The 18251-nt window shown below is 40.0% G+C and overlaps 2 protein-coding genes across 12 annotated transcripts in view; both read left to right on the forward strand.

Moving 5' to 3' along the window:
• The first annotated feature begins 1009 nt into the window (after window positions 1–1009).
• Window positions 1010–9379, forward strand: LOC115663175 (putative disease resistance RPP13-like protein 1). Its single transcript, XM_056319118.1, has 4 exons — window positions 1010–1217; window positions 3082–7366; window positions 8407–8776; window positions 8876–9379. The coding sequence occupies exons 1-2, from the start codon at window positions 1031–1033 to the stop codon at window positions 7323–7325; spliced, it is 4431 nt and encodes a 1476-aa protein (XP_056175093.1). The 5' UTR covers window positions 1010–1030; the 3' UTR covers window positions 7326–7366; window positions 8407–8776; window positions 8876–9379.
• A 2988-nt stretch (window positions 9380–12367) lies between these two features.
• Window positions 12368–18251, forward strand: part of LOC115667758 (putative disease resistance protein At3g14460) — a 41087-nt gene continuing 35203 nt past the window's right edge. For 7 of the 11 annotated variants that reach the window (XM_056319121.1, XM_056319120.1, XM_056319119.1 and 4 more), the window contains exon 1: window positions 16007–16350. The gene's annotated coding sequence lies outside the window, so the exon portion shown is untranslated. Of the gene's footprint in view, window positions 12717–16006; window positions 16351–18251 lie in introns of those variants that run through there. The other 4 variants (XM_056319130.1, XM_056319128.1, XM_056319127.1 and 1 more) reach the window with 1 other exon arrangement.

An 18251-nucleotide genomic window follows, 5' to 3' on the forward strand; every position in this document is an offset into this window, starting at 1 on the left:
TTTTTGGAAAAACACGGCGAAGGATGTCCAAAAACACCACTGAACAGCGGTGAACGGCGGTGGGCTACCTGGGTCCGAGGCGCGGTGGCGCGTGGCGGTGCGTGTAGCGGCGTCCGGCGGCTGTTGGCAATGAAATTTCAGGACGTGGGTCGTCTGAGGGCGGCGAGTCTGCTGGTGGTCTCGGTTTTCCGAAATGAGCAGCGAAAGTATGCCGAGCAGTGAGGAAAAGCTTCGGTCTTATCGGAGAACCGGGGCGACGTGGCGGCCACGGTGTGGCAGGCTCGATGGGCGCTCCTCAGGTAACAATGGTGCTCTGATACCAAGTTGAGATGAGAGAATTTTATGTATATTATTTGCTTGAATGAATTAGAACTACAAGGCCAAATCCCTTTATATAGGGAAAGAATGAACAGTAATAAATAGTAAATCTAGATTATATATTATATCTAACAGTTAAAATATTAATTTGGGTTAAATTTGTCACGAATATACCAGTTTTGAGTTTTTTATAGTATTAACCCAAAAGAAATAGCGAAAACTCGGACGCTATTTTGTGTTCCAAAAGAAAAAAACTAAGCACTACAAGAGTTGTGATATTCTTGTGTTCGGAAAGATAAAAATTTTCATCCAAAGCCCGGCGAGTACCTTGCGAATCATCGGTATAAATATTCGGATCTTGTTGGCGAGCGTTCCAAGAGCAATTCCTTATCGATACTTAGTAAAGAAAGATTGTCAATGCTCCATATATTGATTATAGAGCCGGCGTGTTGAAAACGACAATATTTTCCTATTTAAAGGGGAGATAAGGGTGGCGTCCCGGGGGAAATATAGTTTTTTGAGACCGATGTGTACGGCCAACGAACGATATTCAGTTTCTCGGGCCCCTTCTTATTCCGAGGAAGCGGTCAAAGGGAGCAGTTAGACCGTTAGATAGACATGATGTCATCGATCACGCGCGAGCTGTTTTTCAACGGTGGATAAGCCAATCATAGATGACAACGGTGGATAAGCCAAACATTTGCGCGCCGAAATGTTTGTCTCCGGCCGGACGGATTACTCGCGACCGAATATTTACACATCCCCGACGTGGGGAAGTCGAAGCACTCCGAGCTCGTACGTTCAAGCTACGCCGGCGTCGATCTTTGTCGTATGCGTTCGTAGCCCTTCCATTCGCCAATCCAGCTGCTGGTCGAGACCTGAAAGTTCGTCTCAACGAGGTAAGTCAGTGTACTCTGTTTTCCGTTAATTCTTCGTACGAAACAGATTGTCAGAAAGCTTAGCCCTCTGTATGTGAGAGATTCAACTGCGGGTGAGATTCTGTTAATGTTCTGGACCTTGGTTGTTGCTGATAGTAATGATGGAAATGAATCGCTGCTTGAATATGGCATATGAGTTCTTCAACCGACAGGCATTCTACCTGTTCGACAGAATTCCTGACTCAATCATGGATAGTTAATTCCTATTCCATTCTGTTTACGAACGTTTTGATGTCCTATTGAAATTGCACTGGTCGTGTCTTATTGCATTTCCCGTATACAGTTGATTGAAATGTGAACAAATTTAGACGTATAGGCATGCTGTGTTGCTCGCTGTTTACGTGTGCTTTCGGTATATCAACTGCTGGTCATGTGCGTTTGATGTTCGCTGTTCATGTGTGCATTTGCTGTGTCAACTGACATTGAGCTCGCTTTGGAAGATGTACATGGTATTATTCATCTATGCTGCTGGACATGAGAAGTTCTGGTACGAATGACATGCGTATGATGTTATATACACAGTCCTTGAAGTGCATAAACACGCATAGCGAGATGGACATGTATGGATATTGATTTCTCATCAAATTGTCATCGTTTCCAGCCTTGAACATAATAAGGGTGTTTGCTGGTCGCTTTTGTTCACATTTGGAATGTGAGGATTTCAATCTCATTTCGGAAGTGATTTAGTCATGTGAACATATAGAGAGATGCTGCATTGATGTTACATTTGTTTTCCATCAAACTGGGGCGTTTCAATGCTTGAAACATATAAAAAAATGATAGGATTCCATACCCAGATTCGAGTCAAGTAAAGTCGTTAGTTGTTTGGCATTAGACTCATGTTTTGTTAGAAAAAAAGGTATTTCTACGTCAGAAAAGTTTTTGAGATTGTTCATCTTTTATAATGTGCATTAACCTCGTATCAAACAAACATCGCATATTGTTCAATACTAAAAAGCCCAAGTTTTCATTTTATATTGTACACTCCTAAAAGAGCTCTCTTATATTTGTTGGGCAGCAATCATCTGCTGAAGGGTGTTGAGGTAGAAGTAAATGGTCAGGGATGGGAGGAGAATCGCAATCTTTTTTAACATGATTTTCCTGTTTATTAGTGTGAAGCGTAAAGTATACTTTGAAGTAGATTATATATTGTCAGTGGGTGATATTTGACTGGTTCGCTATTTCCAGAGTAAGATAAAGCAACTTGCATAATGGATGAGTTGGTGTGCCTAATCCTTTTTCTTGTTTAGCCCGAAGCATGTGCTTTGTTCTCCTTATTGAGTTGACCAAGTTAGCCATCTTTGATGACTTTACATGCTCATTCGCATTGAAGGACGAATCGATAATCTTATATCTTAAACATATGTGAATTTTCAGCACTATAACCACCACGTAGCCTACATTGATCGTATATTCACCAATAAAGTAGAAAACAAAGACTTTGAAATCATAAGGATACTGATAATATACGGTGCAAGAAAAGCCAACAAAACACTTGTAAGCAATGAAGTTTTTGACGAATATACGCGTGCGCTCTAAATTGGTCATATGTAGAAAAATCACCTTTTATCCTTTGTTTTGGATGCCCACAAGAAAAGTGTTGATCTGAAGAAAAAGTAAAACAATTGACGAAATAAGCACTTGTGGACAAAACTTATTTTATTTTGATTTGTCTAACCTTTGGTGTGCATCCCTTGAAAGTCTTGGTCTTTTTTTAATCTTTTTGGTAAGTGAACGTCTTGGTCTTCCTGGACTTCGTAGTTTTCTCTCTCCATTACTTCATCTTTACTTTGATTCTCCATGACACCTTTGCTATTCTCTACAGTGACCGATTCACCCATGGCCATTGGAGAGATCGTTTTGGGTTCCTTCTTTCAGGTCCTTTTCGTCAAGTTGGCTTCTCACACATTGGGCTATGCACAACGCGAAGGAATCAGCACCGCCCTGCTTGAGTGGAAGGAGATGTTGGTCACAATCAATGCAGTGCTGGCTGATGCAGAGGACAAGCAACTCAATGGTAACCCTTTAGTGAAGCTGTGGCTGGACAATGTTAGGGACTTGGCCTATGACATGGAAGACTTGCTCGATGAGTTCACGATCGAAGCCGCTCAGGCTAAGTCGAAGGCAGAATCCAGCACAAGCAAAGGTCAGGTGAAAGGGAAGTTCTCTTTCTTTGGCCTATATAAATCCTTTGGATCAAATCCAAACCCACGATGGCTCGAGTTTGAAACCAAGGTACAAGAGATCAATGGCAGGTTGAGAGCGATTGTCACGGAGAAGGCTTGTTTAAGCTTGAGAGAGAATGTTGTGGATAGATCCAACTACACCTATAAAAGGGATCCTAGCACTTCTCTACTGGAGCCTCAGTTTTTCGGCAGGGAGAAGGAAGAAGCACAGATACTCGAAATATTGATCCGTGAGGTCGAAAATTATGATGCCGCACTAAGCATAGTCCCCATAGTTGGGATGGGCGGTGTTGGAAAGACGGCATTGGCTCAGCGACTATATAATGATGCCAGAGTGAATAGGAGTTTCGAGAGGAGAGCATGGGTTTGTGTGTCAGATGTTTTTGATATTCTTGACATAACAAAGACTATTTTGCGGTCAATCACCGGGTTGTCTTGCGAGGGTGAAGATCTTAACGAGCTTCAAGTTAAGTTGAAGGACAATCTATCCGGGAAGAAGTTTCTTGTGGTTTTAGATGATATCTGGAATGAGAAGTATGAAAAATGGACTGCCCTCTTAAAGCCATTTGAAGCGGGGGCTAAGGGAAGTAAGATCATTGTCACGACTCGCAACCTTACTGTTGTTTCCATAGCAAGAGCTTCGCCGTATCCCTTGAAGGAATTGTCCCTTGATAATTGTACAAGCTTATTAGCCTATCATGCTCTTGGAGCAACAAATTTTGAGAGCCACCCGGATTTTGAAAAAATAGGCAAGAAAATAGCTGAAAGATGTAAAGATTTACCTTTGGCAGCGAAGATGTTGGGCGGTGTCCTATGTACTAAAAGGAATCCCGATGAATGGGAAGATATCTTAAATAAAAGTATATGGGATCTTCCGACGGCAGAGAATGATGAGGTTCTCCCAGTTTTAAAATTGAGCTATGTCCATCTTCCTTCTTATTTGAAGAGATGTTTTGCTTATTGTGCAGTATTTCCCAAGGATTACGAAATTGTGAGGGATGAGCTGATACTCTTATGGATAGCACAAGGCTTTTTAGATGGACAAGAAGCAAATGAGAATATCTTGAAATTGGGACAGAAGCACTTCGATGAGTTGGTATCTAGATCATTCCTTCTACAATCAAGTGTCGACGCATCTAAGTTTTTTATGCATGATCTTTTGAATGATCTAGCAAAGTCAATTGCAGGTGGTACTTGCTTTAGCTCAGGGGAGTCTCAACAGGTAGGTAATGAACATGATGCCTCATCTCTTGAAAAAACCCGTTATGCACCATTCTTCTCATCGTGGTATGTTACATCAAAATGCTTGAGAGCATACCACGAAATGAAGGCACTAAGAAGTTTAATTCTGGTGAGTGCTGGATCTAGTGGGGGCTCTTTCTCTATTTCCAGCAAGGTGCTGCATGACTTGCTAACAAACTTGAAGTACTTGAGGGTGTTCTCGTTATATCGTTGTGACATTGCAGAGGTACCGAATTGTGTAGGTGATTTAAAACATCTACGATATCTCAATTTCTCATACACTAATATCGAAAGGCTACCTGAGTCAATCGTCTGCTTGTGCAAATTACAAGCTTTGATCTTAAGAGGTTGTCAAAACCTTTCAAAGTTGCCTCAAGGTATCACAAAGTTGGTCAGCTTACAGTTTCTTGACATTAGAGATACAAGGAGTCTAAAAGAGATGCCATTGGGTATCAGTAATTTAAAGAATCTTACGACCTTGTCCAAGTTTGTGGTAGGACCAGAAAAAGGGTATCAGTTAGAGGAGTTAAAGACCTTGCCTCATCTTCAAGGAGAACTATTTATATCAGAATTGCAAAAGGTGGAAGAAGTTAGAGGGGCAATTGATGCTAATTTGTTTCGAAAGCGAGGCCTTACCAACTTATCATTGCATTGGGATGAACAATTGGGAAATCTCCGAAATCATGAGCACGAAGCACAGGTGCTTGACTCTCTGCGACCTCACACTAATCTTGAAAATCTCACTATTTTGAACTATGGTGGTGCAATATTCCCGTCATGGTTAGATGGTTCATCCTATCCTAAGATAGTGTCTTTGTGCTTGCGAGGCTGTCCTAATGTTATATCGATGCCCCCGCTTGGACAACTACCTTCACTTAAGGAATTATCTCTTGAAGGTCTGCATGCAGTAAGAATGATAGGGTCTGAATTTTACGGAGGTAAAAGGCCTTTTCCATCTTTAACCACTTTGAAGTTCGAAGAGATGTTGACATGGAATGATTGGTCTCGTTATGTCGGGGGCAAGAAAGAAGAAGTCCCATTGCCCTGTCTTCAGCATCTTGTTGTTCGGGGCTGTCCTTCGCTGGTCGGGACATTGCCTTGTCAACTTGATTGTCTCATGAAGCTTGAAATTCATTCATGCCCTCAATTGAATAAATCAATCAGTGTGGTTTGTCTTCCATCTCTTCGTAAGTTATACCTTGAAAATTGTAACAAGGAGATCTTAAAGAGCTTTGTCAACCTAACTTCTTTGACCATTCTTAGAATTAAAAATCTAGCCGAGCTCGTTTGCCTTGATCATGGGTTTATGAGCTGCTTGGTCAAGTTAAAGGAGCTTTATATAGGACGGTGTGACAAACTAACATACTTGTGGCAAGATGGAAATGAAATGCTAAATCTCACTTGCCTCCAGGAATTAGACATTGAAAGCTGTCCCCGATTCACATCTTTTGTGGTAGGAGAAGGAGAAATAGAGCTGCCCTGTAACCTTGAAAGGATGGCATTGAGTAATTGCATGAGTTTAGAAAAGCTTCCGAGCAAGATGTGCACACTCGTTTATGTGGTTATTCATGAGTGTCCAAAACTCATAGGACTAACCATTCCTCCATATGACCCCAGCAACAACCCGATATCTCGACTTGATTTTTTGCGGATAGGTAAATGTGATTCTCTGACATCCTTTCCCTTTACCAAGAGTGGACTTACTGCTCTAAAGACACTAACTATTTACGAGTGCAAGGGAGTGGAGTCGCTGGAAGAGATCGCCATAGAATCGCTGAATTCTTTGACTATTGACGGGTGTGAGAATCTGAGAAGTCTACCACAGTGTCTTCACATGCTTACCCATCTCACTCGTTTGGAAATAGATAACTGTCCAGCACTTGAGATAGAGAACTTCCCTCCCCTTCCCCTCACCCTATCGACTCTTGAACTTGTTAATTGTCCGAAGATAAAGTCTATTGGCAGCTGTAACAATCTCAATGAATTGGAAATAAGGGAGTGTCCAGCATTGGAGATAGAAAACTTCCCTCCCCTTCCCATCACCCTGTTGAAACTTACACTTTGGAATTGTCCGAAGATAAAGTCTCTACCAAATCAGTGGCATCATCTTACATCCTTCCTGAGGCTACATATTAACAATTGCCAAAATATCAAATGCTTGCCCAAAGGAGGTTTGCCTCCCAATTTGCGGTACCTTAGAATTGAAGGCTGTGAGAATCTGAAGCAGCCAGTAAGAGAATGGGGCTTACCCATGCTCACATCTCTCCAGACTCTGACAATTGACGGAAGGAGCATGGGAGAGGAGGGAGAGAAGGTGTGTTTTCCTTCAGAGGAGGAAGAGGATGTGTGGAGTCTTCTCTTTCCTTCCTCTCTAACCTCTCTTTCGATTAAAAAAATGAGGAATGTGGAAAGACTATCAAACGGTCTTCGCCACCATCTCTCATCTCTCAAAGAGTTAGAGATTGTGAATTGCCCGAAGTTGAGGTACTTGCCAGAGGATGGCCTCCCTCCCTCCCTCCAAGAATTGGCAATAGCAAGATGCGAGATTCTGAAAGATCGATGCTCAAAACTCACTGGTGATTATTGGCCCCTCATCCAAGAGATCCCTAGCATTGAGATTGATCGGGTTCGGATCCGATGAATTGGTTCTTCCATGTACGCGGTCAGTTTTCTACGGTTCGGGTAAGTTTCTAGTCTTGAATGAATCAATTTCGTTTCTGTTCTTCAACTCCATGCTTGATAGGAATTAATTTTTTTTTTCCCATGGAGATGTTTGAGTGTGTTCTCGTTGGGGAGCGAGTCTCTCACCCACAGTTGAAAAAAGCAAAATGCAGTGAGAAGAATGGGGGATGTAGATCCCAATTTTGACAGCACCTCCTGCTTCCTAGTATGAAAAGTTACCCAGTGGGCACAAACATTTGCTTCTCAAGAAGTAAAACTAAAATTCAGAGCCAAAAAATGATATTTAGCTGCTTGAATCCCAGCAAGAGCTTCCTTCTGTCTCCAATTGCACTGCTTGCTAAAGTTGATGATATCCTTGTATGCCACAGCTACATCCATCTCCACTACTGCCTTGGGCCAGCTTTTCTTCTTTAGCCACTGCAATGCTCTTTTGAACAGCAAATCATTCAGCCTCCTCTGCAGGCAACCATCTCCCCTGTTTCATTTCTGGCCTCAATCCCAACAACGGCATGTTATGTAAGACCCGTCTAAGTTAACCTTCACAAAACCTAGCTCAGTTTTACTCCATGCACTGTGCCTTTCATCCACCCAATCATGACTCAGCTTACATTTTTACCGGCAACACACTCCAAAAGAGCTTTTCTGACCTATATAAGTGACAGTTTTAGTATATAGTGATTTATGGGTAAAAGTTACTGCATTTCGAGCTTTCCAGATATACCATCAGGTGTAGGCAATCATTCTTAGGAGTTATCAGCCCGTACCTATCATTCAATCTCATGACCTCACATTTGTAGAATATCAGCCCGTACCTATAAGTCACCATCACCGGTGATTGGTGGTCTCCCATACTTGCGAATTAACATAATATAAGAGTTTTTCAGCCAAAAAAAAAATCACAAGGGTATCATTTTCCATTGCCGTCAATTGGGTATGCGTATAATTTTGTTTTGATCACACTTATAGTCCTATTTCAGATTTTTATTCATTATGCATGAAAGATCATTTTTATTCAGGACTAATTTATAGTCCTGTTTCAGATTTTTGGATGAGGAATGTGGAAAGACTATCAACAGTGGAGTATGTAAGAAGCGTGGAGTATTCTGTTTCCTTTGGCTCTACCTCAGTTTGGTTGAGAAATATGAGGAACGTGGAAAGATTATCAAGTGGTCTTTGCAGCCATCTCTCCACTCTCAAACAGCTACATTTTGTAGGTTATCGGAACTTGCCAGAGGATGGCTTCGTTCCCACCTCCAAGTATTCGGCATAATTCAATGTGAAATTCTGAAAGATGCTCAAAACTCGGTGGTGACTATTGGCACCTCATCCAAGAAATCCCACTCATCGTCGTTGATCGAGTTCGGATCCAATAAGAAGATATCTCTCCAATGTCTAATTTTTGTTCTTCAGGTAATGATTCGGACTTCTTTCTTTCTTGCACACTTGTCATTTAGCTACTGCTGCTGCTCCAGGATCCTTTTCTAATCCGAATCCTCAACTCGATACTAGAAAGTTTATGTTTTTCCATGGACAAGCTTCACATAATTTTCCACAAACCAGCTAGACATTTGGGTTGCTCTGTTTTGTTTGATAAGGAAGCACACAATGAAATGGTTAAAATGCTAACGTGGTACAGCAAGTCCACGATTGTTTCCTACGAGTGGCTATTCCTCAAAACAAATACTTACAAGTTACATGGACTTGCTCACAGTGCTGGAATTGTGATGCGTGGATGTGCCTGTCTGGATTGATGATATATCTTGAACTTCGTGTGGTGCCCAAATATGGCTTATCTTTCCACTTACGGAAATGCACTATGCTTTGCGTGAGAATCACGAAAAATTGTTGCTCTTTTATTGATATTTTTCTGCAATTTCAGTGTTTCGTATATTCTCTTCCAAATATCTTCTTTTTATGCCCTAACTCAAGTGACCTGAATTCTCTCAACCGTGCTTATTTGGCAGAATATCCCACTGTCACCATTATTTGGCAAAATCTCTCAGGAGGATCAAATGCAAACACTGTTCAGGTAGGTAAATAATGTGCATATGTTCATCTTTTGCAACTTGACAAAATAAAAACAAAAAGCTATTAATTTTGGTACATGTACTGATATGCTCTAAACTTGACGTGCTATAAAAGATTAATTTGTATCATGATGCAATTATCGAGGTATGTGTTCAGAGTCAAAACGAGGAAGCTGTCTTACTTTCAACAACAGCTACTACTGTAGAGATGCAAAATTAGGATTTAAAACGAGGGTTTTCGAGTTGGCGAGTATGATAACTAAATTTGGATGAACCCTGCAGATTACAATCCATTTAAATCTGACTTCCTTGTCAAAGTTCACAGTTCATCTTTCTTCTATTTAAATTCCCACACCATCTCAGAGAATATCTTCTTTTTCTTTGTTGTAAAGGAAACGGGGAGGAGCAATCAGTAAGACTATGCTCTCTATTGAGTAATAGTAAAATTCTCACGTCTGCCATGAAGTATTTTGATTTAAGATTGCGAGAAGGTCGTCATTCAATACCCCTCGCAACCTACTTATCCCGGGTAGGCCAGTCTCGTCATCCAATACCAAGCTGCTAGAGCTCCCGTCATGGGCAAGGCAAGATACAGGCACTGCCATCGTTAATGGATTATCATCATGACCTCGCGTTTATGGAATATCAATATGTACCATTAGACCACGATCACTGGTGATCAAAGGTCCCCTACAGTTTTGCATTGACAAAATCATAAGGTCCATTCTGGAATAGCAAAATCATCAAAAGGGTCACTGCTTTTTTAGATTTGGAATGGAAAGCACCCTAGTATTACTTGTTGATTTTTGGTTGCAGTAGGGTGAGTATGTATATAATTTATTTATCTAATTACTCTTGTAATAAGTTTTACTGGGGGCTACCTGATATTCTCATTCCAAATATTTTAATTATTCTAATTTTCATCTCACACACCATATATCAATATTTAGGTTCAGCTTGAACAGGCCAATACAATGACTGATTCAAAGGAAATTATGATATAGACTATTGCGATAGGTGAAGGACGTGGAATCGAAGAAAAAGTCTAAGGCCTTAGTGAGATGAACTCTGATTAACATAAAAAAAAGTTTTTCTTTTTGGTTTTTTTTATCTATTTCTCTATTCATGCAATTAATATGCAATCTTTTCTCAACGATTTCTAAAAATTTTAGACCTTTTCAAAGCACATATCTTCTGCTAGTCAACCCAAGTTGGTGACCTTTATATTAAGTGTTGCAAATATTCTTGTTTGTTTCACAAAATATATTACTACTTTACATGCAATGATTGACTTGAACAGTGAATATTTCGAAAATACCTAAGTATCTCTCACCAATGATTTAGATTTATTGATTGTTCTAACAACATTGCGTGACATGTTGATCTATACGTAACAAATAAATAATATAAACAGATTCTTAAGTCAGGGATATACTTTGCTAAGGTTAAAAAGAAGGAACTCACATATATGCGAGCAAAAATAACTTTTGAGAAATTCACCCTTGTCAAGAGAAGCTTTTGCGAATCTTCAAAATATGTAAATGTCAAAAATGACAAGTCTAACTTTCATTATCCATGTTATAACATCGTTCCTTTTCTTTTTTCTTTTTTTGGAAATCCAAGATATTATATCGGAACGACCCATCTCAGTCAACTTATCCTAATGTTTGGAGCCTGCTCCAAAAATTGCACATTTATTTACCGATATTTCCCAGAGGAAGTGATATTGATTCCTCGAAGCCTATATATTTGCCTCAGTAGAGTTCCTAGTTTAATACAAAAAAGCAGTAAAAAGAGTTCCTAGTTAGTTGCAACAACCACATTGAAAAGCACCCTCGACGTGCACTTCTCCAAAATTTGAAAATCAAAGAAAAGTTAGGATTTCAAAAGATTAGGAAGATTTCTGTACAAGAATTTCAAAGTCGATCTTAATGTAATCCGGAATGTTTTAGGTGCTCTTATTAAACCAAGTTAAAGATGGAGTTCACCTGATTTGACAAAGGTAACAATATGAAATCTTAAAGTCATGCTCTCAAGACAGTACATTTTTTTTTTGTACAAGATGCTCTCAAGACATTAAGTGGGTCGTGATTGGCATGTTTGGCCTCAAAAAGTAGACGGCTCAACTCTTGGGCCTTAATCCCAATGGATTGGAATTGCAATTAGACTTAACATAACGTTCAGATAATAAATTCAAGAAAGTCATTCGGCTAAGATTACCTAATTAATTCTATGACTATAAAATTATTGAACCTGGACAGACTAAGTCGAATATCGAGCATTAAAATTCTTACCGAGCTTGGCCTATGATTTTTGGAAAATATTATACTTTCTTCATATAAATAATAGTATCGGACCCACCCATCGGTGGCCGCGTTGATTTGCGCTAAGTTCCTTTTACGAGAGGTCCTGGGTTCAAACTCGCCCATCGGTGATTTAAGTGGGGGTCGTGGCGGTGGAATGCTGCGCTAGCCCCCCTCGAGGACTAGTCGGGCATCACCGCTGGTTTGAGCCCTAGCTCGCCAGCCGCTTGGACACCTCGGTTATCAAAAAAAAAAATAATAATAATAGCATCGGGTCGAGCCTAAGCCTAAGAAGGAAATTGCTTGCCCCGAGCTCGTTCAAATCGTGCTTTCGCCAAACAATAAAAGCATGCTGGGCAAGTCTTGGTAGCTCCAAGCATCACCCGATTGTTTTTTCCTTATACGTGGACTAGGTCAAGCCGAGCTCGATGGGCAATTCTTTTCACTTTCTAGCCTACTTAAATGAACAGAGTATGATTTGATATATCTGGTTTCACACGATTGGTATCAATGTGGCTACATTTTGCATCGTCATGCTCCATACATTGATTATAGAGCCGGCGTGTTGAAAACGACAACATTTCCCTATTCAAAGGGAAGATAAGGGTGGGTCCCGGGGGAAATATAGTTTTTTAAGACCGATGTGAACGGCCAACGAACGATATTCAGTTTCTTGGGCACCTTCTTATTCTTAGGAAGCGGTCAAAGGGAGCAGTTAGACCATTAGATAGGCATGATGTCGATGTCATCGATCACGCACGAGCTGTTTTTCACCGGTGGATAAGCCAATCATAAGAGGACAACTCGGCCTTTGAAAACATCTGCGTGCCAAATGTTTGTCTCCGGCCGGACGGATTACTCGAGACCGAATATTTACACATCCCCGACGTAGGGAAATCGAAGCACTTCGAGCTCGTAAGTTCAAGCTACGCCGGCGTCGATCTTTGTCGTATACGTTCCTAGCCCCTTCCATTCGCCAATCCAGCTGCTGGTCGAGACCTGAAAGTTCGTCTCAACGAGGTAAGTCAGTGTACTCTGTTTTCCGTTAATTCTTCGTACGAAACAGATTGTCAGAAAGCTTAGCCCTCTGTATGTGTGAGATTCAACTGCGGGTGAGATTCCGTTGATGTTCTGGACCTTGGTTGTTGCTGATAGTAATGATGGAAATGAATCGCTGCTTGAATATGGCATATAAGTTCTTCAACCGACAGGCATTCTACCTGTTCGACAGAATTCCTGACTCAATCATGGATAGTTAATTCCTATTCCATTCTGTTTACGAACGTTTTGATGTCCTATTGAAATTGCACTGGTCGTGTCTTATTGCATTTCCCGTTGATTGAAATGTGAACAAATTTAGACGTACAGCCATGTTGTGTTGCTCGCTGTTTACATGTGCTTTTTATATATCAACTGCTGGTCATGTGCATTCGATCTTCGCTGTTCATGTGTGCATTTGCCGTGTCAACTGACGTTGAGCTTTCTTTGGAAGATGTACATGGTATTATTTATCTATGCTGCTGGACATGAGAAGTTCTGGTACGAATGACGTGCGTATGATGTTATATACACAGTTCTTGAAGTGCAAAAACACGCATAGCGAGATGGACATGTATGGATATTGATTTCTCATCAAATTGTCATCGTTTCCGGCCTTGAACATAATAAGGGTGTTTTTGCTGGTCGCTTTTGTTCACATTTGGAATGTGAGGATTTCGATCTCATTTCGTTAGTGATTTAGTCATGTGAACATATAGAGAGATGCTGCATTGATGTTACATTTGTTTTCCATCAAACTGGGGCGTTTCAATGCTTGAAACATATAAAAAAATGATAGGATTCCATACCCAGATTCGGGTCAAGTAAAGTCGTTAGTTGTTTGGTGTTACTCATGCGTACTTGGACCTGCTCGGCATGTATATCTACCATGTAAGAAAGTGACGCTTTGGATTCATATTGATTTCATATTGGACCATCACATTCTTATGCTTGAAGCGTGCTTAAGATGTCCAAGGAGCTTGCTGTCCGTATGTATTTGTGCAGTGAATGATAAACTTGTATTCGTGGCTGGTGGGGTCTTCGTTCTGTGGAAGTGGTTATTGGCGCTTTCTGTTGGGTCAACTGTGGGTGTCGCTGTCAATTTTTTCTCATAGAGGACAATAGTGCATGGATGAAAGTTGCTTTCTTTGAGGTAAAGAAGTTGAGTATTTTGAGCTAAATCTTCACTGCATCATGTTGACATCTTCTCAGCTTGCCCTTCATGCTTTGAGACGGCCCTCGTTTTATTGGCGGTTCAGTTGGTCGTTCATCCTTAAAAGATAAAAAACAAAAAATGCTAAGAACTTACTAGTTTCAATTAGGTAGTCGAGCCTTTAAGAATAGGTTTATCCACTGTTGGATGAGATGGACTTCACGTGGAACCCAACTTTTGACGATGCAAGTGAGAAATCGTGAATCCTAGAATTCATTCTTTATGTTGTGAGTTCCCATCTAGATCAAGTTAGGCCAGTCATTAGGTAATTAAAGGTAATTGGATGTGATGGTTGGCCTGGCTAGTTTTGCCGGCTACGATGGTGGCAACGGCATTGGAACGAGTCGCCTTGGCGGTGGTGCTGACGGCAACTGCATGGCAGTGGCCGTGGGAATGGCGGTGCTCTCTCTCGCCCCAATCCTTCATTTTTTTTTTTTTGCTGTTTTTCTTTTTAGCTTTTCTTTTGGCTTTTTTTCCTTTTATTAATCTTAAATTTGATAAGATACATGAAAATCTAGACATAATTTTAATAGACAAGTACCATAGAGATTAATGAATGAATAATTAAAATATGATTAAACATGAAAAAAGTTTGACGAACATTATTGTATTGTTGATTTTGAGCAAGAGAACAACAATCAATGCTGATTGTCAAATAACATTTCAATCAAACGGGAAAAAAAAAAAATAGAACCCGTGTGAAAGGTGAAGTAACCAAGCCAATTTGCGTCGTGGAAAGTCTGGGTCTTCCTTTATTTTATTGAAGTTTCTTTCGCATCATCTCCTTTTCACTTTTGCTTCACTCTCTTTACAAAAAAAAAAGTACATGATGTCCAATAAAGTCTTGGTCTTCCTGAGTTTATGGTATACGTGGCAATGATAGTTATAAAAATTCACAGGAAGATGGGTGGCAATGATCTGCTGAAGGGTGCTAAGGCGGTAATTAATGATCGAGAATCGCTTGACAGGAGAATCCTTGTCTTTTTTAACACGATTTTCTTGATCATTAGTGTTATGCATAGAGTATGATTTCCAGTAGATCATATATTGTCAGATGGTGATTTGGGGAAAATTCCAAATAAGGATCCGAAATGCTCTCATTTTTTCAAATAAGGGCCTGAAGTGAACCATGTATCAAATAAGGACCCGAAGTGCCCTCATTTTCTCAAATAAGGACCTGAAGTGAAGCTTGTCTCAAATAAGAGTTTGAAGAGGCCATCTCAATCTCAAAAAAGGGCCTGACCTCACTAGAGTTAACGGCATTGTCGTCTTTTATTTGTTTCCTTTTCTATTTTTTTTCCATAAAAAACAAACTTAAAAATGCAAAAAATAAAAATAAAAAAACAACAATGGGGAGGGCCCTCCCCGCCGGTGGCCGCCGCCCCTTCACCGGTGGGGCGGTGGCGATGGCCGCCTCAGCGAGGGCCGGCGACCCTCACCAGAGCCGAGAGAGGGCGGCGACCCTCTCCCAAATTTGGGCGGCGACCCTCTCCCAGATCTGGGCGAGGGTTGCCGGCGCCTCAGCGGTGATGGGGCGGCAGCCACCGGCAGGGAGGGCTGGCTATCAGCCCTGCTAGCCCTCCCCTGTTTTTTTTTTTTTTTTTTAATTTTTTTTAAATTTTAAATTTAATTTAACTAAAATTTATGTTAAAATTATTTTTGGACGAAAATGCCCTTGGTCGACCATAAAATTTGGCCGGCCGTCGAGCCGGCGAGGTGAGGCCTTTATTTGAAACTGTTATAGCCACTTCAAGTCCTTATTTGAGAAAATAAGGACACTTCAGGCTCCTATTTGAGAAAATGAGAGCACTTCGGGTCCTTATTTAGAATTTTCCCGGTGATGTGTGACTCGTTTACTATTGCCGGAGTAAAACAAAGCAACTTGCTTAATGGATTGATTGGGATGGCTAATCCCTTTTCTTGTTTTGCTCAAAGCTAGTGCTTTTGTTTTCCTTTTTGAATAGACAAAATTAGCCGTCTTTGATGACTTTTAGATGTATAACAAAAAATCTTGGCCTTTCTGAGTTTATGGTTTATATACATGAACAAATATATGATTGTGTAAGCTAAAATTATCAGGGGATAATCTCTAAACATTACGAGACAAGCACTTGTGGACAAAAAGTCTTTTATTTTGATTCCTCTAACCACCGATGTGCATCCTTGAAAGTCTTGGTCTTTGTTTAATGTTTTTGGTAGGTGAAAGTCTTTGTCTTCCTGGACATTATAGTTTTCTCTCTCCATTAGCTCATTATCACTTAGCTTCACCATAACCCATACTCATCCCCCTGCTCAACAGTATTCTCCTCCTGCTCATCCGAACCTAGCGCTCGTGCTTGCTGGATTTCTGTCGTTGATCTCATCCCATTCACCTGTTTGCTCCAGGAAGTCTACTCGGAAAAGGTAAAAGATATCTATCGACTTGCTCTCTTTTTTCCCTCAAACTGATGCAGCCAGAACTTCGCTACCTAAAGCATCTGGTGGGCTTTTATAACACGAGAGCAACCACCTATTTTTTTTCTAAAATATTTCTATTAATGGAGGCAAAAGCAATATTTTGAGCAAAAGAAGAGGCAGTAGCAGCAGCAATATTTTGGTTCCTTAACCTATTTCGTGCCTATCTATAATCCTGATTAAAGTCGATGTCAAATACTTGATGTTAAATTTAACAAGTTTAATAACGAAAATTTGTTATTTTAATTTTTGTTAGATAGTAATATTAGGACACATGGATTAATTTTTAATCTCTCTATCACTTTTTACTAAACACACATTGACCTGAAATGATTTTACACGATTAGCAGTCCCAAGATTGAAGTATTTGGAATCCGTATTTTTATCCTGATCGCAGAGTAAGTATTTTACACCGTTAATGTATTGGAATTTTAGTCCATGAAATTGGGGAAGCAACAATAAATATCATAAGAGGATAGCTTCATTCCTCTCCAGCAAAGATTCACAGGAAAGTCATGTTTGCCATAACTTCGCGGTGCCAAACAAAATAAATAACTTTTGTTGTGTCTTTTCACATATTCACTCTTATAATAAAAAGTCCTTATTATATAGATATAGTGGATTTACCATCAACCGAAAGGGGTAAGATGAATTAATAAGGTGTTTGCGATTTAGTATTCTTTTAAGGTGTGCTAGTGTAATCAATCAAGTCAAGTCGATACAGTCGCAATTCAAACTGCATGTGAAGTATTCCCGCCGAAGCCCTAAGGGTGTTGCGTGTGGACAACTTGTTTTCATCGTATGAAAACCGATGATAGTTCAGTGCTGGAAAACTAACATCCATGTATTTTCTTTCAAGATAGAAAAAAATGTGCACTTGTTCGCAATAAAAATTAAATTTTGAAATATGAAAATCAAAATTGTGATTTGTTTGAAAAAGAGCACACATAGACTCGTGTTTTGTCAAAAAAAGAGGTATTTCTAGATCAATTTTTTTTTTTGGAGATTGTTCATCTTTTATAATGCCCATTAATGTCATTTCAAGCAGACTTTGCATATTGTTCAACCCTAAAAAGCCCAAGTTGTCATTTTATATTTTACACTCCTAGAAGTGAGTAACTCTCATATATTTATTGACTTAATCGTAGATCAGTGAAAGACAAAAAGAAAAGACGAACATATGCTTTCACCCAAGGTAAATAGGAAAACATTGATGTTATCAACCTTCTTGTTTGTTCTTCATACTGATCAGAATCATCATATCACCATTGCCTGTGATGGAGAGCACGTGATTTCTGGTTGAAGTGCACATCTTTCTGAACGATTCCAAATACACAATGTTTAATGAACGATTCTAGAGAGGATGCCTTCCTCTGACACAAAAAAATCTAAGACAAACAAATGAAAAGGCTGGATGGACAAAACATGCTTTCTGGGTGGAGAGCACATGGTTTCTGAACGATTCCCGAATACAATGCATAATAAACGAGTCTTCCTAGGCAGGTTTCTGTCGATTAATCCAGTGTTAAAAGTTATCTTGACTTGGAGCAATGCAATGTATTTCTTTTCTTTCGGCAAAAGTACACCAAAAGTGCCACAACTTGTGTACGGATATCACTTTGATGCCATAACTTTTTTTCGGATCACTTTGGTGCTAAATCGGAAGAAAATAGATCACTTTAGTGACTCCGGCCAAAATTCCGGCCAAAAAGCTAACCTGGCATTTATATTAAAAAAAAATGGTCTGACTTGTACACGTGAAAATTATGTGGCTTTTTTTCGAATTTTTTAATTTTTAGAAAAATAATAATAATTAAAAAAAGGTTGCGGCGGCGGCGAGGAGCCCTCTC

The sequence above is a fragment of the Syzygium oleosum genome, unplaced genomic scaffold (assembly GCF_021117445.2).
Source record: "Syzygium oleosum isolate NSW1041296 unplaced genomic scaffold, Sole_v2.1 Sole_v2.17, whole genome shotgun sequence".
Lineage (NCBI taxonomy): Eukaryota > Viridiplantae > Streptophyta > Magnoliopsida > Myrtales > Myrtaceae > Syzygium > Syzygium oleosum.